Genomic DNA, 26,752 nt, shown 5'->3' on the forward strand with positions numbered 1-26,752 from the left:
TGACTATAACAATAGTCAGACAGGTTGGTTTGCAGCGTTTGCAGAAATATTTTATTTAACCAATTTTCTATTGATTTGCAAGGAATAAATATAGCATAGGAATGAAATAATTAATTAATGCGCATTGGTAAATTGTTAAAACGTAAATGTTATAACGGTAGTTTTGTAGATTTACCACACACGGCATTTTTTGAGTCTAAATTGTCTTTGGTGCTGTAAAAAAAGGAAAAAAAGTAAATGTTTGATGTCTTTGGTTATTCAGTTAAACACTCACGATTCGCGTGGTGGGATGTTTGATTTTGTTATGAATATTTAATTGGCGCATGTTACTATAATTTTCTTTCACATTAATCATAACAATAGAAATACTTTTCATCTCCAGTAAGAAACTTAAACGTGTAATTGTTATTTTACAAAATAACGGAATTCTCATCTTCCAACTATCAAGTGAAAATGTTAAATTATATTTAAAATATTAATCGTGCTATATATTAGAAGAAAAGCTGGACTTTGTTTGCATTTAAATTATTATTTCATCGGTAAGTCTATCCTTCTTATTTAGTGTTATTTATTTGTTAAAACTTTAACGGTGTCCAATTTCTAATTGCATCTATGTAGGTGATAGTATGTCATTATGTGTTACGTAGGACATGGCGTTGTTTATCCCACTATTTCTGTCGCTACTAGCTACTTGGCGCCATTGCTCAACCACAATTGGTACATCCTATTCCTATACTGTTTTTCTTTTAATCAATTTAGGGGCCATCAATGCATTTTGATATAAAATTACATGTAATAAATATACAAAGTAAGGCATTTACACTTACCGTTAATTAAGTAAAGGTTCCTATTTAAGTTTCAATAGTTTATTTGTCGCATATTTTTAGTCTAGCTGTTAGAATTGCGTCTTTTTGAAAAGTTTAAAAAATCGGGTCTTGTTTTGCTCTACAATTTGAAATATTTAAACTAAGCATAGTATGTATAATTTTTTATTTGCATGTAAAATTATATTGAGTAGATTCGGTGATTTATATCACACTTTTCACTTATGGTTTAACTGTTTTGTTTGACTGTAGTCATTACAAAAATATGAAAAATATTTATTACATTTATATTTATTTTATATTTAAATATTTATTATATTTATTTATAAATATTTATTGTTTGAAACCAAAAATAAATATTAAGTGTGAGTTTCCGTTAAACTTAAATGTAACTTATTGTTTCAGAAAAATTATAACAATGAGCCTCTTCAAAACATTAATGTCACTGGCCGTGAATAACACAAAGGTTGCAGTGAAAAATAATGGCAGTGTAAGTATCATATGACTTATGAAAAAAAAACTATGATATTAATTTCTGACATCTCTGTATCGACGCTGGAAAGCGTAAACGCTGTAACCCCGAAAGTATGAACTTTACAGGAGAGCCAAAAAATGATAACTCGTGAGCTGATACGTCTACAAACATGCGGTATTTAGCAATGTTGTGTAGTTTGTGCTAACCTATAATTAAATCATTATCGTTTGATAATGGTGGAAACGTGTGAAAAACATATTCGCGATTTAAAGGGTTACAGCGTTTATGCTTTCCAGTGTCGATATTACAAATTACTATTAATGTTAGGAATAAAAGTATTATTAAAATACTAGCTGTCCCCAGCAACTCTGTCCGAGGGGAATTAAAAAAACTTAATAACATACATCTGTGCCAAATTTCATTAACATCCATTGAGCCGTTCCGGAGATACTTTCAAACATCTATCAAACCTTTCACATTTTACACCATTATTACTTTATTTCTATGCCAATGGATAAGTTATAAATAATAAAAGAAACTATGTATGTATATAATGTATGAGTATAATCTTTTATCTGGAAAAAAAAATATTTGCTACACAAATTTATTACACAGATCATAATAAATGTTCAACATAAGAGTACAGTGATTACTAAATCTTAGATGCATTAATATAATCAATAACATAAAGTTTGAGTAACTTTCAGAATTGCATAATGTAACAAATATTTCTTTATACAAGCTTACTAAAGTGCGATTATTAATTCCAGTCAATAAAAAGTGCAACTGTCACTGATACAAAAAAAGGGTGACCTGCTACAATTGTGATAGAGGCAATTTGATATTGAATAAAAAAATTTAATCTCGATTAACTTTTAATTGTAAAAACTCGATCCTACAACATCACTATTTGGGACTAAAAACCTGCATTACTTGAAATGTCATTTTATTGACTGGAATTAATAATCTTATGATATGTTTACATCATATCTTTATACAACCATAGTTTATCTATTTCATTTTGGGTCACGGTTTTTCTTGACACTTTTAAAATAATTTTAGAAGTTAGCAGTGTGTTTATTGAAAGCATTGTTTGATTTTAGACTTTTAAACAAACTTTATTACTCTAAAAAATTCACCTGGATACTGTTTTAACCCTTTATGTGTTACCCTTAAATATATATTATCGAAACTGCTTCCTATATAAGTACTTTGTTATTTATTTGTCAAGACTCATTTTGGAAGTCTTAAGCATGATCATGACTTCTGTTAATGTCTAATATCAGCAAGCTATAAAAGGGTTGACATATGTTTCAGTTAAAATGTAAAATTAATTACAATAATTAAATTAATTAATTTAAGTTAATCATGCCTAATTTTAAATGTAACGAAAAGTGAGGTCTAATAGCTGCAGCTTTGCAGTAAATAAAATCGCGGGGACAATAAAATAACCCCTTTGATCTGTGGAGGCCTAGCACGAAAATATCTGTGAGAACATATTTATTTAGACATCGATAAAATTTGTATAATATTTGTGCAGCGTCTTTATCGGGTAACTTGACTTAAAATGATTTTTTATTACTTTAATTTTTACATAATAGTAGTCAATAAGAATAATATTCATAATTCAAAAATAATCCCAAGAAAAGGTTGTGAACCCCTGATCTACCTAAAGGTTCTTTATTTCGTAAACTATTATTATATCAGCAAATATAATTAACTATTTTATTATCTAATCTACTGCTTATTATTATTAATACATATATCAAATTTATAATCCAAATATAATTGATGATAAATATTTTGATTATTACTATCGTAATTATTATCTGTCTATACCTATATATAGATACTAGCTGTTGCGCGCAACTCTGTCTGTGAAAACAAAGTAGCCTCTGTGTTCTCCCAGACTATATTCTCCATCTATACTAAATTTCGGTGATACCTTCAAAAAAAAACATCCATCCAGCAATCTATTTAAAATTTCGCATTTATAATATTAGTAACATAACATTAAAAATGGGATATACACTATTTTAATGCCCGATAACGTCCAACGTTTTTATAATTGGCCAATAGCATTAAAACTGCAGTAATTTATACATTGTGCTAACTTGCGGAAGCGTAACGCCTATACAACAATATTTGCTTCACATCTTTATCCTGATTTAATTCTGGATAATACATACAAAATCGCATATAAGACACTAGCTTTTACCCGCGACTACGTCCGCGCGGAATAAAAAATAGAAAACGGGATAAAGATTATCCTATGTCCGTTTCCTGGTTCTAAGCTACCTGCCCACCAATTTTCAGTCAAATCGATTCAGCTGTTCTTGAATTATAAATAGTGTAACTAACACGACTTTCTTTTATATATATAGACTTGATTTGTATAATACATAAGATATACGAAAATTAAATGAAAAGAAAACACAGATTTTCCTTTGAAATCGTAAAGTGAACCTGCTGTAAATGCATGCAAGTTTCATATCTAACTATGTTTCTATTCCCGATCGATTTTGCAGTATGCTGTAGGCGTGATTATTACTCGTGCCAAGCAACTTTGTATCTAATATTTATGAACCTACGTCAATTCTGTCTTACTAGAATACGGTCTCAAGGTCAAAATAACTTGAAATAAGCTCATCTCATGTTATATGGTCCTATACTTTATGTCAATTTTTTTTAAGTGGTCAAGCAACGTTGAGATTGGCTGATCTATGAATGGAACGATAGTGATTTTTTTTTTTGGTGACTGAGTAGTCACTGTTTGCCTTGAAGAAGCATTTACAGTTTCAACGGGTTTGAGGTGGCCGGGCGCAGGTGGCGCTTAGCCTAAACCTCGTTTAAGAGTAACTAGGCTCGAGGGCTCCCTGAGGAGCCTCGGCTCGGGCTGTTACTTCGTTATTATTACCGGATTGGTACGATAGTGACGTGAACTAGAAGTATTAATATACGTTTTTTTATCTAGCCCTACTAAGTAAAGAAAAAAAATATCCGAAGAAATTATCGATATATTCACATCTCTATCTAATATATAAAATTCTCGTGTCACAGTTTTCGTTCCCGTACTCCTCCGAAACGGCTTGACCGATTCTCATGAAATTTTGTGAGCCTATTCAGTAGGTCTGAGAACCGGCCAACATCTATTTTTCATAAACCCCCTCCCCCATTTTTTAACTGCGCGCGGACGGAGTCGCGGGCGACAGCTAGTAAATCGATAAATAAGTGAATAATTTAGTGTTGCTATAATCAAGTTCAAGGCCGTCTCTATCGATATATCAGTTGCATACGCTGTATATTTCCACTGCGTCACTAGCAACGCACGTGCGCTTGTTGCCAATTGCGATAATTGCAGTTGTACACTAAATATTGGACCAAACATCCTTCTAATGTTTAATTGGTAGAAATGTTGGATCAAATGTTTGCTTACTTTGTCAAACATTTGATGTTTTATTAACTCATACTATTAAAAATGTTTGTTATATAAATTACGACTTAGAAATTTCTGATGGAACGATAAGCTCGTTTATAAAATGTTCTATATAGATTTTTTTAATTAATAATTTCTCTTGTGATATTATAATAATGAAGTTATTGATGGACGTATGAGTAAAAAACCAATTCGTCGTTGACATTTGACTGACGTCTCGTGACTGCGACCACACGATACAAATATGCATTAATATTTGTAACACCAATTCTAACAAATACCATTTCTATTAGCTAATAGTAAACGTTTAAAGTATTCAATGTAATTGACAAATTTATCTATATATAATTAATTAAACTGTTTTATCACTAGCTATCGCCCGCGACTCCGTCAGTGCGGAGTTAAAAAAAACATAATAAGTAGCCTATGTGTTCTTACAGACTACGATCTACATCTATACCAAATTTTATTGCGATCTATGCAGCCGTTCCGGCGATACCTTCAAACAAACATCCATACATCCAAAATTTCGCATTTATAATATTAGTAAGATTAAAAAAATACAAAGTTTAACACAATTTATGCTCAATGAAACAGTAAATGTTTACCAATGCTCGAAATATATAGGTACATATGTGTATAAACTCTCCGGCGGCGTGATCGTAATACATCGACACCAAAACATAGCATGCTATATGTGTTACAATGCGAGACATAGTAATGTGTTTCTAACTGTATGAAACTGATACGCTTCTGATATGAGAAAATACAGTTGCATTATTCTTAACGTGGGTTTCTAAGACCAAAATCTCTGTTTAAAACATAACTGTTTTGTCAAAGATAATGACAGGGATGGCGATATCTATTTATATAAAAGAAAGTCGTGTTAGTTACACCATTTATAACTCAAGAACGGCTGAATCGATTTGACTGAAAATTGGTGGGCAGGTAGCTTAGAACCAGGAAACGGACATAGGATCATTTTTACCCTGTTTTCTATTTTTTATTCCGAGCGGACGGAGTCGCGGGTAAAAGCTAGTGTTTTATATAGAGATTTTGGTCTCAGAAATCCACGGTTAGTGTCAACGGTCTACAAATATATCTACGGATTTTATGCCTAGTTTATATTATGACACAGCACTAGGGCTCAAAAGCAGTGCTAGAATACAACTGAGGTTATGTAAACACTAACTGGCACCAGTGAGCTCATACAGTCTTTTTTTTTTTTTTTTTATAGTCAGGAAATGCATTTACGCACGCCTACGCCAGGCTGTGCAATGGCGTAAGGAGTGTGGGACTCGCCGGTCACAGAAGGTGACCGGAATACCCACTAAAACCTGACTGCCCTCTAACGCATTATGGCGGGCGCCACGGGAACGCTTTAGCTTTCTTCCGTGGCCCCGCCTGGAGCTCATACAGTCTATGTCAGGGAGGCGCTACTGTCTTACTGTACTGGCATAATGTAAATGAGGCATAAGATTAAGATATAAATATCTTAAAATTATCCTGCATTTGGATAAAGCTAATTATAATCATATGATTTTTTTGTATGAATCCGGTAGAAAAACATTAATAGTATCCTTGAACACTTAATATAAATTGCACCGCTTGTTGATAGATAAAAAGAAACAAAAAAAAACAACAGAAAAAACTTAGCGGCCATGAATTGTAAAGTTCAATGACTGCAGTAGACAAGTATTATATAGTGTAAATTGAAACTAGTTAACATAATTGTCACTTTTTGATGTGTTGAAAGTAGCGTTCCCAGGCGTCCGGATAAAGCCGGACATAGGTAGGCTTTTTGATTGCGTGTCCGGCCAAAATAAACGGTTTTCCGGCTTTTGTTAGGCTTTTTACATTTCCCAAACGAGAGTGTATCTATTAATACTGAGACAAAATCCTAAATAATACAGGTGTCCGACCTTTCTACCCAAATGTCAGGCTAAACTGGCTGGTCTGTCCGGCTACTAGGTTTGGCGACCTGGCACGACCCTAGTTGAAAGTATTCATTTTTTTATAAAATACTAGCTGTCGCTCGCGACTCTGTCCGCACGCAGTTAAAAAAAATGAAAAATAGATGTTGGCTGATTCTCAGACCTACTGAATATACTCACAAAATTTCATGAGAATCGGTCAAGCCGTTTCGGAGGAGTACGGGAACGAAAACTGTGACACGAGAATTTTATATATTAGATTAGTGACCGTTAAATAACGCTGACTGTCTATTTCAAGATGTGGGTACAAAAATAAATAATTTCAAATCATTAAATTTACTATGAGCTATTTCTTGTTTCAGTCATCTCTCCGACCGTTACTGTCATGCGCGCCGGTAGCTATGGTGGGCTTCGACCGCGGTGCTCACAGTCAGGACATCACCAAGAATATCCAGTACATCACAAATGATAAGATCAAACTTACGCCGGATCCAAAGACCATGAAGTAAGTAGACTGGTACAGTACCGGCTACAGTTGAACCTGATTAAGCGAGAGTCCAGTCTCGACGGGCCACCTACATAAGTAAGAAATTCGAGTTAGAGAGAAACCTTTATACGCGATAATGTCTCTTGGACTCTCGCTCGTTCAGGTCCGACCGTATTTGATGTGGCACAAGAGTATATAAACAACTAGCTTTTACCCGCGACTTCGTCCGCGCGGAATAAAGAAAAATGCACACAAAATAAAAAGTTCCTATGTCCGTCTCCTAGTTCTAAGCTACGTCCCCATCAATTTTCAGCTAAATCAGTTCGACCGATCTTGAGTTATAAATAGTGTAACTAACACGACTTTCTTTTATGTATATAGATTTTACCTTCATAAGACTGTAATCACAGACTTATTAAAAACAGACATGTATGTATCATTAATTTAAAAACTAAAACTATATATGTAATATATATAAAGTGCATAGTTATTACATACCTTTGATTCATACAAGTTACATTACACAATTTACATAAGGTCGTAAGTCAGTAAGCCATTTAGCTATTGGGTTAATCCATTGTTGTGCGGCCTGCCCTGTCCTAATTCTTGTGTTCTCTATTGCTAATTGCATTCTGAACTCTTTAATTACCTACTTGTATACAAAGCGGTTGTATTGCCATACGTTTCCATTATCGGAAACATTTAATCAATAACATTATTACATCTCTATCGTTATCTTTAAAAAAAACGAGATTATATATATTTTGGTCGTGGAATCTCACGGTTATAGATGACATAGGAAAGGAAACAAAGATAAGATAGTCCAGTCTATTTGAATGTTTGAAAATAGGTGAGATTAAATATTTAACAATTATATTTAACTTGTTTATGTCTGGCTGTTTTGTAAGCCTGTATTAATACAATTTGATTGACTAACCTATTGAAAATCGTGAGATTTACTGCATATTATCTAAAGGAAATTATAAAAAAGGACCAGAATTAAAAAAAAAAGTTATGTGGACAAAAGTTTTTTTGATAAATATTTTTAGCCGACTTCAAAAAGAAGGAGGTTATAACTAAACTATTAATCTTTGGTTTCTGAGACCAAAAACCTTGTATAAAATATACCCTTTCAACAGAGATAATAATATATTTTATATAGGGATTATGATCTCAGAAACCAACGATAAATCTAACTTTGTTAGTTCGTAATGTCTGAACAAACATAGAATTCAATAATTAATACAAAACATTAGTCACATTTTCTGCGTTATTTTAAAGTACATTATAATATGTAGACAGACAGACTTTGAACTACTCGTTGATTAGGACAAAGTCCGTACAGCTCGGTGCAGACGTATCAGATAATGTGACCACTACACTACCTCATGATAGCTATATAAAGACGTTGCTTATTTTTCAAGACTAATTAAAGTATGATAATAATATTGGCTAATTTATATAATTAAAATTTAATTAAAGTAGTCAATTCTTTGCGATAATTAAAGAAGACCGTAGTAATTGACCGAAAAACCAATAAATAATGTTTTTTTTGTTATTAATATCGTGTGTATTATTTAAAAAAAGATCTTGCATAAAACTTATGCCATTTATTACATCCATTCATTAAAATAGACCTTCGTTAGTACCAAATTTAGACATTGACCTTTATAAGTGGATAGGCTATAAGCCGTGTTTTTTGTGCCTATTTGAATTTCGCCATTTCACCGCCGACGGTATCTGTTGTTAGCGGTGGTGAAGATTCGTACTAATAATAGTGATAACATGGAAATTAACAGGCGCATTTAAGTTCGAACGAAAAAAAAGTTGTCATTTTCAAGCAGTAACCTATCCATATCAATAGACATCAGTAATTTAGACAATTCATTTTCCGTTATCTTCATAATATTTTTAACGTTATTTTTCAATGTCCTGTACAAAACATTGTTATCTCTGTAATTTTAAAAAGATTGAAAGAGTTTACAATATCGGTCTTATTCTCAGGTTGGACAAGCCGCTGAACCGTCCGATCTGTGTTATGATAAACTGGCTACTGGCGCGGCAGAAGCATGTGCTGAAGTACGCCTCGCTCTACCTCGAGCAGGGCTTCGATGTCGTCTCGGTGTCCTGCACACCCTGGCAGCTCATGTGGCCAATGAAGGGATCACAGGTAGCGAATTTTTAAGCATTTTGTGTCTGTACAAATTGGAACAAGTAGCCGTGAGTGTTTCTGTCCACATTTGTCATTAAAGAGTAATGTGATGCCATAGAACATCTGGTTGGATCGTGGTCACAAGCAATCAGATAATAGCAACTGATCAAGCCGAGGTTCGGCCCTCGCGGGCACCCTTGAATCGGAATGCTAAACGCGTAATGAGTGACAGCCCAAGCCGAGGTCTCCTCTCGGGGGCCCTTGAACCCAGATACTCCATGGAGCTTCCACCTAAGCGATCTAAGAGTTCGGTGACCTCCCAATCCGGTAATAATAACGAAGTAACAGCCCGAGCCGAGGCTCCTGAGGGAGCCCTCGAGACTAGTTACTCTTAAACGAGGTTTAGGCTAAGCGCCATCTGCGCCCGGCCACCTCAAGCCCGGTGAAACTGTTAATGCCTCCTCAAGGCAAACAGTGATTACTCAGTCACCAAAAAATAATCTTGGTCACACGTCAGTTTATTCTTTATATAAAAAAATGCCCAGTGTGTCTGTACTGTTAATCTTCGTATAAAATAGATGTAACTAATTCAGCTGGTAGCCGGTGACCTGATGCGACTGCTGTCTGCCAACGAGAGCGAGCAGCCGTTGGTGGTGCACGGCTTCTCTGTAGGCGGCTACCTGTGGGGCGAAGTCTGCGCCCACGTCATGTCAAATAGGGAACTGTTAGTATTTATTCCTTACTAGCTGTCGCCCGCGACTCCGATCTCGTGGAATTACAAAAACTTTTAGTAACCTATGTTTTCTTCCAGGCTATGTTCAACTTCTATGTTAAATTTCATCGAGATCTATGCAGCTGTTCCAGAGATACCTTCAAATATATATCTAATATATATTCTCGTGTCACAGTTTTCGTCACCGTACTCCTCCGAAATGGCTTGACCGATTCTCATGAAATTTTGTGAGCATATTCAGTAGGTCTGAGAATCGGACAACATCTATTTTTCATAACCCCCCCCCCATTTGGTTTTTTTTAACTGCGCGCGGACGGAGTCGCGGGCGACAGCAAGTATAAATATATATAAGTCAAAAAATTCTTCGTAGCTATACAGAACTTTCTCCATAAGCCATAATTTTAATGTATTTTTAATTGACGTGAGTCTGGTACTAATCACTAATTGTGTCTTTTTGCATAATAAATAATATATTTTTATTATATATTTGCAGGTACCAGCCAGTATTGGATCGTGTAACTGCACAGGTTTGGGATTCTGCAGCTGATATAACTGAGATCACAATCGGTGTGCCCATCGCTGTCTTCCCAAAGAACAAGATCATGCAGAAAACACTCAGAGCTTATATGGAGTGAGTTGTAATTTATTAAATTTATTACCTGTCGAATTCGTCTCCTTTCAGGCTGAATTAAAAAAAACCTTAATCAGTAGCCTATGTATTCTTCCAGACTATATTCTACATCTGTGCCAAATTTCATCAAGATCTGTTGAGCTGTTCCGAAAATACCTTCAAACATCCATCCATCCATCCATCTAATCTTTTACATCTATATATATAAAAGAAAGTCATGTTAGTTACACTATTTATAACTCAAGATCGGTCAAACTGATTTAGTTGAAAATTGATGGGCAGGTAGCTTAGAACTAGGAGACGGACATAGGATCATTTTTACCCCGTTTTCTATTTTTTATTCCGCGCGGTCGGAGTCGCGGGTAAAAGCTAATTTATAATATAAGTAAAATAAGCTATGTAAATGCTCCATCGGTTTAGAACTCAAAAATGTGTCGTTGGAGCAGTTATGCCTTTGAATGGACCTTAATCTAAAAACGTCCAAGTTCGAATCCCGTCATGTACCGATGTATTCTTAGAGTTACATATGTACATTTATCCTACGTTCTTACGATGAAGGAAAACATCATGATGCTGCCTGCACATATCTGTGAAGAAATTCAAAGATATGTGTGAAGTCAACCCGCACTTGGCTCTAGTTGACTATGACCTAGTCACACCTAAATTAAGGATATGGATTTCTATTGAACGTAGTCATTTTATTATGTCTAATTTAACAGCATCTTGTTTTGAAACAGCATTTTCCGCAGTAAAAGTAAATAATATAACATTAATCAATAATATTATTTTCAGTCTAGACATATCAACAAAATATATCTTGTAATGATAACATCGTCTGTAAAAATATTAATTATATATTTTTATCAAGTTTACGTAATATGTTAGTGCACAATCGAATATAGCGTTTCTGCAATTTCTTATCCGGTTGATAATGTTTGGTGATAAATTGTTGTGGAAAATTACACGACTTTCATTTTATGTTATGAAAGTCAATAGGTCATGTTGACATATCTTATCATCGCTCTAATTATCTTTAAAAAAAAAAACAAATACAACATGTTTCAATACATGTATAATTGCAGTCGAAACCAATGATATTTGTAATCACAAATTGTTTAAAATCTTACTTTTTGCTAATATTATAAACTAGCTTTTACTCGCGACTTCGTCCGCGCGGAATAAAAAAAATGCACACAAAATAAAAAAGTTCCTATGTCAGTCTCCTAGTTCTAAGCTACCTCCCCATCAATTTTCAGCTAAATCAGTTCGACCGATCTTGAGTTATAAATAGTGTAACTAACACGACTTTCTTTTATGTATATAGATACCAAAGTTTAGGTTTGTGCCGGAAGCCTAATTTTAGTCATCTTGGCCTTCCCGCTCTTTTCTTATTAGAAAAGGATGGGAAGTAGATTTGGCGGAAAAGGAGACGTCTAGGAAAGGAAAATATCTTCTTTCTGTGTGTCCCCTTCTCCGCAGATTAAAGATAGACAACGCATCTGCATTTGCGGATGTCTATGGGCAACGGTCGTCTCGCTATTTCGGCGAATTCAGGTGATCGTTTGCTAAAAAAAAAAGATGAATGGATGGATTGTTTGTTTAAAGCAGTGATTGTCAAACTTATTTCTTTCACCGCCTCCTTTGAAAATCAATTATATTTCAGAGCCCCCTAAGTTTTATTCAGCCCTAAAATTTAAAAACCACAATTTCATTACTTTAATTAATTTCAATGCCCCCCATTTTTGGGCCTCTTATCGCTCCCTCCTAGGTTTCAAACGCCTCCAAGGGAGCGTTATCGCCCACTTTGGGAAACACTGGCTTAAAGGTATCTCTGGAACCATCAAGTGCTTAACCCCTGAGATACTGAAGTTAATATTATTTCATCTTTTATTTATAGATACCACATGAAGACGTTCCATGATGTGGCAACAACTCACTACATCAGATCATCGCAGCTGTTCCACACCAACTTGTGTCGTGCGCCTGCACTCTTCCTTCTGTCCCGCAGCGACCCAGTCGGGGCAGAGACCAGCAACCGCGCTGTCTACGACTCCTGGTGCAAGATGGGCATCAAGGTATGAACATTGTTCCCTTCCCATCCTTTTCTTATAAGAAAGAAAGGCGAATTGAATAGGAAGGGGAAATATAGAGGATATTGTGCGTCACCTCCTCCGTGGATTAAGTAGGCATTTACAAATGTCTGTGAAGTTCGCTTCGCTATTTTGACTAATTCAAAGAATTCTATTATAATTTCACTATTTCAAAGAAATAATGAAATTTTGAGGAGTGAAATTTCATTCGCTTTGTATTTCTATTTATTTAGTTTTTTTTAAAAATTATTTTTCTAGTTGTAATAGTATTTTTTTATTGGTACAGTGCACGTGGCAGTGCTGGGACAAGTCTCCGCATGTGCAGCACTTTATGAAGCACCGGGATGAGTACCTACAGCTGCTGATGGCTCACCTCAGGCAACATACTCACCTCGCACACAAGTCGCGCGCCCACGCCTAGCGCCTAGCGCCTATGCGGATAAACACCCCCCCTCACTACTATGAAGTGATGGATGATAGACAAATAATTTTGAAACAAAGATGGCAGAACAGTTTTTATAAAATGTTGAAATATTAAAGTACAGAATATGTCAATTTAACAAAAATTATAAGAAAATATAGTGAACTATTTTTGTTCCGTCTAAAAACTTACTTTATTTGTTAATTTTTATTAATAAGAAATATATACTCTGTCTACCCTTCTGGGTTAAGTGTGAGTTTTTTTTTTGTAGTAAGAAATGTGTAACTATAGACGGACAAGATTATCTGACCCAGTGGATATGTCAAACTAAATTATGACAGCTCTTTAGCGCCCTCATGATAATGTCATAAAGGTGTCACCAAATCCCTTTTGACCTGTAGCTGTTATTAACTCACTATACCCCCACTTAGGGGCTAGAATTCTACCCTAAGTTAAAAAAAAGGGGGTGTGGCTAGGCCATAGACAACCACGCTGGCCAAGTGAGGGTTGATTGACTGTTGTTGTCTTTTTTTAGCCATTATCTATGATTTATGGCACTCACCGGGTCAGATATCTTTTTTTGACTGTGTTGTATTTTTTGCCATCTCTAATATTGACTAAATTTAAATACTGAAGAATTTAATAGTTAATATGTTATCTTTGTATCCTTTCTTAGCTTTTATATCTAAAGGCTCTCGATAAGGTAAAAGTTAAGTTAGTAAGTCTCATGTTAAAGTTACATTTAGAATAATTCGTTTATGTGCAATTTGTTAAATAAAAACAAGTTTTTAATAAACAATTCGACCGTTTATTTTGCACTAATTTTACTTCATAAATACAATAAAATATGTTTTAAATATTATATTAAACATGTTTCTAACAAATTAAATACTTTAATGAAAAATACACGAAAATCTTTATATAAATTAAGTTCATATTTACACGCCTAGTTAAAATGAAAAGCAATATTTTATAACCACGTGTGATTTTTGTAGTTTTTAAGACTTTTTTACACCGCATGCATATTGTATTATATATTTAAATAAAAAAAAATATTTTAACAACGGACTTTTACTTAACCCAAGCGGAAACATAACAAAATATTAACCTGAATAATTTTAAATTAAAATTTAATTGTGCAAAAGCGCAGTCAATTAAAGCTAAATTAAGGGGTGAAGTCTTACTAATATTATAAATGCGAACGTTTGGATATTTGCCCTTGAAACTATATCATTCTGTCTCTCTCGTAGTTTAGGAGATATCGTAAGAATAAAATTACGCGGAAACGAAAAATGCTACATCGCGTTACAATAAAAAGCACTTTTGCTTTCTGGGCTTACGTAGGTCAAACTATATGACTTACATAAAAATGATGTATGGAGTAATTATAGATCCTTAAATTTGCTAAATAAAAGTCTTCGGTGGCATATATCTATCATCTATGGATGTCTCACAAAAACCATGTTATTGTGAACAAACTTCGATTAAAATGCACACGAAAAACAGCGTCGTAAGCTTACGGCGCTATTATATTATATTCGATATGAATCCTTATCCCAATAAATATGTTTGAAGGCTAGAGTATTAAATGCAGATTACATTAGCCTTTCAAACTATGTAATTCTGATCAATAATTTGGAAGATATCAAATAAAAACTACGCCCATCCGAAAAATACTACTGCGGCGCGCGGCTGGACAAAATTAAAGGCACGCTACGATGTATTAGTTCGTTAATTTTCAATTTGTATACCGATTTTGATAATTATTTCTTTGTTTAAAGGATGAGAGGTTATCTGCTGCATTCTAAATTAGTTTTTGAATTGAAGCATATTAAACACATTAAATAGAAAAGTCCTTTCCTTTATTTGTCTTATTTCCGTCCTCATACGTATTAAGGAAATTTGTAATCGAACTTCAAATTCACTAAAAATTGAGAAATAAAATAAAAAATTTAAGAAAAAAATAGCCGACTACATAAAAAAACAATTTAAAACAAAATGCACTAAAAAGTAACAAAATAATGTCATGAAAACCCTCTAAACTCTAAAGAAAGTTCTTTTCTTTCTTTTAACATGTCTATATTGTATAATTATTGTTATTTTGGAGTCGGTTTCGGCCTAATTAGGGACATAAACGTAAGTATATCTAATACATCTCAAATATAAAATGTCACCTATTTACTTCGGCCGACATCGACTGCGAAATAACAATAATTATACAATATAGACATGTTACAAGAACGAAGAGAACTTGCTTTAGAGGGTTTTCATGACATTATTTTGTTACTTTTTAGTGCATTTTGTTTGAAATTGTTTTTTATGTTACTTTTTATTAGGCTGTAAACTCGATAAAAATATATATGACATTCAAAGTTTATAACAGTTTTACCGTCAAGGGTGCAAAACAACAATAGGGAATTAAAGTTTGTATGGGCGTATGTAAGGTTTATGTGAATGTTTCGTTAAAAAATATAAGTAATAATTAAAATGCTACCCGAAAACAGTATTTCACGCTTACGAAGCCGCGGGCAGAGCTAGTAGGTAATATCTTAGAAACGGTGGCTCGTTAAAAAACGTGCGTACAGGTTTTTGTAGGTAATTTTATAATCTACAACTTGGTATAAGGTTATTTTTGATAAATCTTACCATTTCGGCGAAAAATGCGAAATTCCATTTAAATATCAGCTCTATTTGAATCTTTGTAGCTTCAATATTTATTTTAACCGGGTTATAGGTATATACTAGTTTGGCTAAACTAGTCAATAAGTCAAATAGAAAAAGATCTTGGTTAGATAATTAAGGTGGAAAATGAGAATATCTGCACTTCAATTTACGTAAGGAAATGCTAAAATGGTTATTTATGTACTGTTATAACACAATCGTCTAGACATTGAGCTCTATGACTCACTATCTAAAGCATATATGATAAAAAATAATAAATTGCACGATATATATAGATACAATGCTTTTGCAAATGCAAAAAAACACATTTGACAGATAACGGGAATATGGCGGGAACACGCGCGCTGTTCGTGTTCGCGCTAAAAATGGCAAAAAAATTCAGTACGTTTCGCGACGCCTTCGATGGAGGCATACTTAGTCGTGTTGTTTTATTATAATCTGTAATCACAACCAGTGAGACATCTGTTTACATTTTGTATGTCGATTGATTTATTTTATTCGAAGATTAAAAGTTATTGAAGACGTTACGAGTGTTTTTAAATTTTGATTAAAGAATTTTATGAAAGCGTGATATTAAATAGCGGTGAGTTTCATTCCACAACTTATGATGAATTCGTATTGCGTAGGTTTTAATATGCATTTAATTATTTTTATGTACTGACTACTAACTGTTCATGTTTAAAAATAATGCATTTCAAAATAAGTTATATTTTTGGCTGATAATTTGTATTCACAAGTAATATTAAATTAGGCAAAATAAAATCACGTAACATTCCTAACAGGTTTTTGCAACTACAATACAAATTTTATATCTATTGAAAAGTTAAGATCGACTTTAACATAAAACTAACAAAGAAAGAAGGCTTACTTATTATTAAAATTAATTACCTTTAAGAACTGCACTAACCGGTCATACTTTGTTTAAAAAATTCCATAGAAACTGATTTAAATAGATCTATATGTATAGAAATAGTAAATTAAAATTCCTTTCCGTAATAAAAAAATGCCTAGAAATTAAGGGTGATTTTTAATCTTTCATGTAAAACTTACTTAACTGTTTACGAAAAATTTGGTTACCAATATCATCATCAACAAACCAAACAATAATTCTCATCCGTTGGCCGAGCACTAATATTTGTGATTAGCCATTGTGTCGTCATCGACAAAATTTGTGCAGCGCCCCCTATCGGGCGTAAGGTACTCCAAAAATCATACTAATTTTGTCTTAATTTTTGACGATGACGATACGAAGCTTATTGTCACAAATATTAGCCGATATATAATTAGCCGAAGCGAGGAAAAATCCCGCGCGTCAGTTTGAGACAGGATGAGTTAATTGCATGCAGAAATGTCTACTTTTCAAATATCTGTCACTGTATGGTACATAAGGAAAGAGCAATCACAAAGTTGCAAGGGAAAAAACGTCACCTCGACATTATCTAGGTAGCTAAAAATCGAAATTCCGACTAAAGTGAATGTACTGAACTCACCCTGTGTCAATCTGATGCGCTTCAATATTTATAGCAACCGATTTCTTTTACTTAATATTATGACCCTCAAAGTGCGGGTCTCTATGGAATGTTTCATCTGTGATAGGAGTACTGGATTAAGTGCAAGATACCTCACTTATGTTTATCTGCCACGCTCGAGAAAATCCATAAATCCCTGCTTCGGCTCCTCTACTGATATTATCTCAAAGGATTAATTTTACACGTCTTTTCTTATCAAGAGCAAGCGTAAAAAAGTAGTGATAAATAAAATTAAATCATACTTCAATCGTATGAAGTCCAATTTTATATACGATAAAATCTGCTCTACTCTCCGCTCTCGTGTGTGTGAACGTACCCTTACAATGCGATCAGGACGAAAATATGTCATAGCAACATACATTACGTGCTAATTTATAAATGTTATAATGACAGTTTGCTGTATTGCTGATCCTAAGTCGCTTTAATTCTGGGACTGTACTTAATATACCAATGGGCACGAAGATGATCAGTATGGAAGGCAGTAAAATGCTTTAGTACTTGATGGCATATGTCTTATATATAAAATTCTCGTGTCACAATGTTCGTTCCCGTACTCCTCCGAAACGGCTTGACCGATTCTCATGAAATTTTGTGAGCATATTGATTAGGTCTGAGAATCGGCCAACATCTATTTTTCATACCCCTATTAAGTTTTTTTAACTGCGCGCAGACGTAGTCGCGGGCGACAGCTAGTAATAGATAAGCCAATGTATCTCGTTAATCAAATAAGCCTCTGCAAGTGACATCTCATTGCTTCTAGGCATTAAAATGCAATTTGGGACAAATAGAGCGGTTCTTACCAAATGTCAAAGTTTAAGGTCTATCATTAATAATACGATATGTTTACGCAAAAGAATGTAACCAACAATAAAGGTTTTGAGTAACGGGTAATCGAAGTGGTCTCGTCTACTTCAAGCATGTTGGCATACTCTACATACGAACAAGGCCAAGATGATGTTTTTAAGAATTAAGGTAGATGATTAGATGTGTTATTAATTGGAAGGCTTATGGGGCGGTATGGTCGCATTGCGACAAAGCCCCTTTAATAACTAAATAAAAAAAGCATGTTGGCATACGACTTCAGCATTTTAGCGGCAACTGCTGTTGTCCGTGTATGGCGAGCGATAACTGCTGATCACCCAACGCTTTAGCTTAACGAATAGGGGATTTTGGATTTTACTCGAGCATGGCGCTTTGAATTCCCCTACTACTTGAAACTGTAGCTACCGACTGTTTGAAGCAGTTCGTGTGTGGCAGCCATTACTAACGTGTTCTTAAGAGATATCATTTTTAATTGACAAGATATACATAATTTGCAATGGAAACAAAGACTACAGATTATAAATACAGACTATAAATGATATTTAGGAATTTATTCAATGATTCTGTATAATAAATTACTTATATTAATTTAAATAACTTTAAGGAAAATTGCATGTTAAATATAAAATTTAAATAAGTTTTTCACGCGGATATAAACAGATAAACACCATCACTACGTAATTCTATTCAGTTTTTAAACGAAATTGTTAAAAATTAATGTGACGTCTTTTGTTAATTTATTCAAAACTAGCTATGCCCGCGACTTCGTCCGTGTGTAGTTTAATGACAGGCTAATTATTTTACTTAAAATTATAAAATATTATGTAAAAATGACAATACTTCAAAAAAATGTCCATCCCCACTTCGAACCCCTTACGACCATTTTTTCGCGTTAAAAAGCCTGTGTCCTTTATCAGGCTCTAGGCTATCTTTGTACCAAATTTCATTTAAATCGGCGCAGTACTTACGGCGTGAAAGCGAGACAGACAGAGTTACTTTCGTATCTATATGAAAGTAAATATTAATATTAATAAGGATTAAACATTAATGAAAAACATTTTCTTTGCACAGGACTTCAAAAAATGGGAGAAATAGCGAGGATTTTCACATTTGCCGTGTGCCACGGTAGATCAACAAACATTTTTAAAAATCAGGTAAGTTAAAATATTAATCATAACAAACAAAATATTAAAAAAATTAGAAAAAATGAAAATAAAATTTTCATTTAGCGTACCCATAACCCCGGTAGTATACGCGCTAGTAACATTTAGAAGTTTTTAATCGGTACAGCTCTACCCCACAAATCATAAAGTCACGAAGTGTATAACTTTGAAAATGCATATTTTTGATATCTAGCTATCAACTTGTTTGAAACGACCTCTAGTGTGTGCTTCGTCGCCGGCTGTGTGCTGCGACAGAAGTGCGCACACGCAAGACATCACCAGAAACATTAAACACATCAGCAACGACAAGATCAAACTCTCCGTAGACCCTCAAACTATGAAGTGAGTAATTTTTATACACGGAATTAAGTTACTTCCGTATACTTCGTCATTCATAGAGAAAGTATAATACGTGATAAGCGGATAACCATTCTGCCAGCAAAAAATTCTGCAATATAAAAAAAAATCTCTTATCCTACGATATTTTACATTTTCAGCAATTTTTTGAAAATGTTCCTTGGATTTGTCTTGTAAAGAGCAAACGGCGAAGCAACCGCAGACCACAAACATCTACAATTATGCGTTGCTTACCTGAAATCGACGGAGGATGCACAGAAAGAGAATTCCCCTTCCTATGCGTCTCTTCCTTCGTCAACTTCACTTCCGCTTCCCATCATTTTCTACTTTACGCATGTTTTCTGTGTGGTATTGCACTGTGCAAGCCGGCCCCATTCGTGCAACAAATATTGTTGCGGGCTCTATCATGGTTCAGTTCTAAATGTTGGTACAAGATTTATGTACTTTGTGCTGAAGGATTACCATTATCACTTTCTAATCTCTACACATAGCTGGGAGCTTAATTTGATCTATCTGATCTATCTTTCTGATCCTTAACACTAAAACTTTGATTCCCTGTTCTCCGTAGATGTGCTGAACCAATAAACAAACCCATGTGTATCATGCTGAGCTGGTTGCTGTCGAAGCCAAAGCACGTGCTGAAGTACGCGCAACTTTACTTGGAACAGGGCTATGACGTCATCTCCGTATCCTGCACACCATGGCAGCTCATGCGACCTATGAACGGAGTAAAGGTTAGGAAAAATAACAATAGGGACCTATTTTTTTAAGGTCTTGTCGTCGACTACGCCGCTTAGACGCAACGCGTTGACGACTATACGATAACTGTTCAGAAGATTTTTTTTTTCAGCTGTTGTAAAACAGTGTATTTGATCATATTTACGTCAATTATTTCATCAACAATTATTTGAAATTAAGATATTAGTTATTATTTCAATAAATATGATAATTTGCAGTGTCTGGAACTGATAGCTCGAAGTCCTTGTCAAGCGTAGGAACGATTTTTTTGCTGCCTACATAATTCAAACAATTCTAGCGACTACAATAGCTTATCTAAATTTTAAATTAATTACGAAAAATTTAAACTTGAACTTAAAATTAATTGTCCTTAAGTTTGTTGAATTTTTCGTAATTAATTTAAAATTTAGATTAGCTATTTAGTCAAATATGCGTAATTCATTATTAAAAGGCGAAAAATATAATTTATTACTTGTACTTTTATTACCAGAAAAAAATATATATTACCAGTTACCAAAATTAATTAATAGTTACTTATGAAATAAAAATCAACATTGAAAATTATCATAAAAAAAGTAAGAAAAAATGCAAAAAATTAAAGAAAACGAACTTACCGCTCCCTTCTATTCATAAAAAGCTGCAATGACATAACAACTCCTTGCGCATTTCACTTTACTACGTAAAAATTTATATTAAACTAGCTTTTACCCGCGACTCCGTCCGCGCGGAAAAAAAAATAGAAAACGGGGTAAAAATTATCCTATGTCCGTTTCCTGGTTCTAAACTACTTGCCCACCAATTTTCAGTCAAATCGATTCAGCCGTTCTTGAATTATAAATTGTGTAACTAACACGACTTTTTTATATATTAGGTCCTTACATATGAAATTGGCGTTTTGTATGGGAGGAACAAAAAGTCTAATATTTTTTAATATAATATATTTAATTAATCAAAGTATGAACCATTATTTTCTATGCACTTTTGCCATCTCATAGGTAGTTCATTGATCCCTTTACTAAAAAAACCAGTCGGACGGGAATCAATAAAATCTTTGAAGGCGATTTGGACTGCCCCATCGGAGTTGAATTTTTTCCCTTGCAAGAAGGTATCCAAATTTCGAAAAAAATGGTAATCTGTTGGAGCAAGGTCCGGGGAGTACGGAGGATGTCTTAGACATTCCAATTGAAGCTCTTCTAATTTAGTAGCCGTCTGTTGCGCAGTGTGTGGTCTAGCGTTGTCGTGAAGCAGCAGTGGCGTGGAGCGATTGACCAGCCTAGATTGTTTAGCCGCTAGCTTTTCCATCATGGTTTGCAATTGCTGACAATAGACATCAGCCGTAATAGTCTGGCCAGATTTGAGAAAACTGTAATGAACAATATCGGCACTAGTCCACCAAACGCTTACAAGTAACTTTTTTGGGGTTAATTTTCGCTTGGGGCAGGATTTGGCTGGCTGGCCAGGATCCAACCATTGCGCTGAGCGCTTCCGATTATCGTAAAGAACCCATTTTTCATCACAGGTAATGATTCGGTTTAAAATACCTTCATTATTGTGCCGGTTTAGTAATGTAACGCAACAGTCGACGCGCGTTTGCCGGTTTGCTTCAGTCAATTCGTGAGGTACCCACCTTTCAAGCTTTTTAATCTTCCCAATTTGCTTCAAGTGAATTAAAACAGTTTTATCACTAACATCGCAGCCTGCAGCTAACTCGGACGTGGTTTGCGATGGATCCGCTTCCACAATAGCCTTCAACTCTTCATTATCAACTTGAGTCTCAGGCCGTCCACGGGGCTTGTTCTGCAGATCGAAATTTCCAGAACGAAAACGTTGGAACCAAAAACGAACTGTGTTTTCTTTTGCAACACGACTGCCATACACATCATTCACCCTTCGAGTCGTTTCCGCAGCACTAGTGCCACGGCGGAACTCGTACTCGTAAATAATGCGATATTTTAAGTTTTCCATTTTGTAAAATGAGTGACGCAAACAGAAAAAAACAGAAGAAAAAAAACAAATGAATGACGGTCATCGAACCACAAATACATGAGTCTATAGCTGTACAAATTTGAATTTGGAATTCCTTACCAAAGAGGAGAAATTCGTGATTAAAGTCGCCAGTACGAAAAACGCCAATTACATATGTAAGGACCTAATATATAGATAGACTAGCTTTTACCCGCGACTCCGTCCGCGCGGAATAAAAAATAGAAAACGGGGTAAAAATTATCCTATGTCCTTTTCCTGGTTCTAAGCTACCTGCCCACCAATTTTCAGTCAAATCAATTCAGCCGTTCTTGAGTTATAAATAGTGTAACTAACACGACTTTTTTATATATATAGACTAGCTTTTATCCGCGACTCCGTCCCCGCGGAATAAAAAATAGAAAACGGGGTAAAAATTATCCTATGTCCTTTTCCTGGTTCTAAGCTACCTGCCCACCAATTTTCAGTCAAATTGATTCAGCCGTTCTTGAGTTATAAACAGTGTAATTAACACAACTTTCTTTTATATATATAGCTTTTCATGGATTGTGTCCAGATTTATTTTTTAATTTCATTTGTTAATATCTTTATCATTGTTGAGAAAAAAAAAATAATGACCATATATTTAAGATCGTATAAGTGTACTGCATTACCTTTTTTTGTTTCTGGTAATTAAAAAATTGTTTTTTTTTACATACAGGGTTATGTATTTTTAGTATGAATTTTTCACAAGGTCACTTGATAATTCTTGTATTTTAATTTTCCTTAACAACTTTACCATATACTATTTGAGATAAATTTTCAGTTTTATTCACTCGAGTAGGTTAGGGAATTGACGCCGTTTATCTTCCATAGATGGTGGCTCGAGACCTGATCAAGTTTATGTACCATAATGGTGACAGGTTTGTAGTACACGGCTTCTCTGTGGGCGGCTACGTATGGTCAGAGGGTCTCGTCTATGCTGTTAATAATAAGAAATTGTAAGTACATTTTTATCCGACTTACAAGCGTTCATGTAAAAAAAAGTAGCCAATAATACGGCTGCACGCATCAGCTATCTTCCCGTCAAAGTTTCATGAAAATCAGTCCAGCCGTTCCGGAGATTACCCGGAACAAACGCGGCCTTGCGGACAGACAGACAAACAAGAATTTTAAAAATTAGTTTTTCCAATTTTACTAATATGGTTTAAGAGAAGCTTGCCACAAAATGTAAATTCGTGTTAAACTTAGAAATGATTGAGACCAGTAATTATTTTACATCATTAGGGTTTTCCGAAGGTTTCCACTATTTACTGGAATTTGCAAAAACTTTTTTTTTATCGAAAGGTAGCAAACGAGCAAACGGCCATCTGGATTTGCCGAAATAATGAGACGACCGTTGCCCATAGACATCAGCAAATACAGATGCGTTGCCTACCTTTAATCAACGGAGAAGGGGACGCACAGAAAGAGGATACTTCCCCTTTCTATGCGTCCCCTCTTTCGCCAAATACACTTCCTAATAAGAAAAGGGTGGGAAGAAAAAGACGCACCATACTCATCAGACATTTGACGCATGTCTTCTGTGTGGTCGTGGTATTTCACCGGGCGAGGCCCAATCGTGCACCCAACAAATATTGTTGTTGCGGAATCTACTACTGTCAAAAACATTAGTTACCTCAAAGAGATCAAGTGCTATGCCGTCAAGTTTTAAAGACTCTTGCTGTTTTTCTTATATAAAACTAGTTGTCGCCCTCGATTCCGTCCGCGCGGAATTAAAAAAAACCTAATAAGTAGCCTATGCGTTCTTCCAGACTATGTTCTACATCTGTGCCAAATTTCATCAAGATTCGTTGAGCCGTTCTGGAGATACCTTCAAAAATCCATCCATTTAAACATTCGCTTTTATAATATTAGTAAGATTGTCTGCGAGGGCAAAGAATAAAACGCTAATAAACAATGAAGTAGACTTTGCCATTTCCTTTAAAGGAACATAATTAACCACTCACTTTTTGTTCCCATTGTTTGAATATTTCAATTGCATAATCAACTAACTTGTGTCAATAACGTCTCGTAATCATGAATTTAAACAAAAGACATTTTAAACTACTGTATAAATGAATAGGAAATAAAAAAAAAACCTTGCCAAATGTACGTATTTATTCTGTAAAACTTTGTATAAATCTGACCGAAAGACGGGTGCATATATAAAAATAAAAACGTTGATTATATTTATTTGATAAATTATATAATATAGGATTCACGGATAACAGTGGTAGATCCCTCAATAACACCCTTTGCACGAATACTACGACCATATAGAAGACATGCCTCAAGTGGAAGCAATTCCGCATACAGTCTTATAAGTGTGCTAGCCGGAGGACTGATTTTACCCCTCTTTCCCTTCCCACTATTTTCTTATAAGGTAGACAGAAGTTACAAAAAGTGGATTTAAAGGGTAAGGGACATATTAGAAGATAAAGCATTTTCTTTGTCCGTCAGCTCTTCAGTCAATTAAAAGTATACAACGCATCTGCAGATGCGTATTTCTACTGATCTTCGTACGTATCGTATGGCAACGGTCACTCGCTATTTTGGCGAATTTAAGTGCCACATTGCTTGTTTGCCACCCTTTTGTTCGTTTTTTTACCTAATTGTTTAGTGGTATTTGACGATTAGATACCAGCCGGTGCTGGACCGTGTGGAGGCGCAGGTGTGGGACTCCGTGGCTGACCTGACCGCGGTCACAGTGGGAGTACCGCACGCGCTCTTCCCCAACAGCAAACTCCTGCGTAGTACTTTGCATTCCACTTTAGAGTAAATACACTTTTTTACTTCATTGTAGGGATCAATGGTACTAACTGTTGCAATATAACTTTGCCTTGTTACTTTCTATTTCGCCCTCGCGGAAATAAAAAAACCTGTTTGTATCCTATCTGTTTTTCTAGGCAGTGTTTTACATCTATACCAAATCATTCAGATCTATGAAGACATTCTGGAGATAAATTTTGACAAATACCCATCTATCCATCTAAACTTTCGCATTTATAATATAATGTGAGACTAACTGACGCCCTCGGCTACATCTGCACGAAATATAAAAAAAATTAATAAGTTGCCCTTACAGACTATGTTATACATCTGTGCTTAATTTTATCAAGATCCGTTGAGCCGTTCCAGAGATACCTTCTACCAAACATCCATCTAAAAGCATTTATATAATTAGTAAGATTTGAATAAGCTATATTGTATATCTAGACAGATAACATTTTACGTTCACAGATTATACCTGAAAGTGTTCAGTTCAGTGACGGCGCAGTACAAGCTCGCATCTGACACGTACTATTCCACACCTTGTCGTGCTCCCGGACTCTTCCTGCTGTCCAGTAGCGACCCTGTCGGCGCAGAAACCAACATTCAAAACGCTCATGACACATGGATGCAGATGGGGATCAAGGTTAACTCCAATATTGACATTACATGACGTAATTCTGACAATACCTGACGAAGATTCTGACAAAATTTTGACAGTATATGAGTTTTGCTAATACTTGACAAAAGTCTGATTATATCTGACAAAGATCAAGCAATGGCGATAGGAAGAATTGTAATGAAAACTTATCGTAGATGTCTTCAACGCTAGACAAATATTGCCTTACACCTTTGCAATATTTTTTTTTTTTTTATTGTAATAGTTTTCGCCTGCGACTCCGTCCACATGAAATTAAAAATAAACTTAATAAACAACCTATGTCTTCTTCCAGACGTGTGCCAAATTTCATTAAGATCCGTTGAGCCGTTCCGGAGATATCTTCAAACAAACATCCACCCATCTAAACATTCGCATTTATAATATTAGTAAGCTTATTTACCTATATCTGTGCAGTGCACTTGGAAGTGCTGGGAGAACTCTCCCCATGTGTTACACTACATGCATCATCCGGAAGAGTACCGCGACCTACTGCTGGCTCACCTGCGCGAACATACGACTGTACTTCGCGAGAGTGCCTCTGAGAGACACCATGACAGTATCCATGAAAAGAAACGTGCTACCGCCTAAATAGTCTGTGATAATTTACGTCGTTTTAGGTTTTATTGTTTAACTTAGACTTAAATTCAGATTAAATCTGATTTTTAAGAAATTCATAATAATCCTTATATAACTTTATGTTAGGTTAAGGTTTGTGGTTTTTATAAGACTTTTAAAATTATATTTATTATAAATAGGTTTCGGTTCTGTTTAATTTTTACCGATTGTTTTTTGTAAAAAAAATAATAATAATAAAATTATTTGGATATGTTAAGATGATTTTTAT

The 26,752-nt window shown here is 34.7% G+C and overlaps 2 protein-coding genes across 3 annotated transcripts; both read left to right on the forward strand.

The window, feature by feature from the left end:
- The first annotated feature begins 15 nt into the window (after positions 1-15).
- LOC106719350 lies at positions 16-13,644 on the forward strand. Of its 2 annotated transcripts, none has more exons than XM_045683625.1 (8): positions 16-23; positions 1,230-1,314; positions 7,032-7,174; positions 9,161-9,326; positions 9,902-10,032; positions 10,535-10,672; positions 12,570-12,747; positions 13,049-13,644. In XM_045683625.1, the coding sequence occupies exons 2-8, from the start codon at positions 1,243-1,245 to the stop codon at positions 13,181-13,183; spliced, it is 963 nt and encodes a 320-aa protein (XP_045539581.1). In that variant the 5' UTR covers positions 16-23; positions 1,230-1,242; the 3' UTR covers positions 13,184-13,644. The 2 variants fall into 2 exon arrangements, with proteins under 2 accessions (XP_045539581.1, XP_045539580.1); XM_045683624.1 differs by lacking the exon at positions 16-23 and adding an exon at positions 649-717.
- A 5,654-nt stretch (positions 13,645-19,298) lies between these two features.
- On the forward strand, positions 19,299-26,525 carry LOC106719348. Its single transcript, XM_045683426.1, has 7 exons — positions 19,299-19,370; positions 19,573-19,721; positions 20,305-20,470; positions 23,313-23,437; positions 25,116-25,253; positions 25,719-25,893; positions 26,323-26,525. Exons 1-7 carry the CDS (start codon positions 19,299-19,301, stop codon positions 26,494-26,496), a joined length of 999 nt encoding a protein of 332 aa, XP_045539382.1. The 3' UTR covers positions 26,497-26,525.
- The last annotated feature ends 227 nt before the right edge of the window (positions 26,526-26,752 follow it).

Source organism: Papilio machaon, chromosome 22, assembly GCF_912999745.1.
Source record: "Papilio machaon chromosome 22, ilPapMach1.1, whole genome shotgun sequence".
Classification (NCBI taxonomy): Eukaryota; Metazoa; Arthropoda; class Insecta; order Lepidoptera; family Papilionidae; genus Papilio; species Papilio machaon.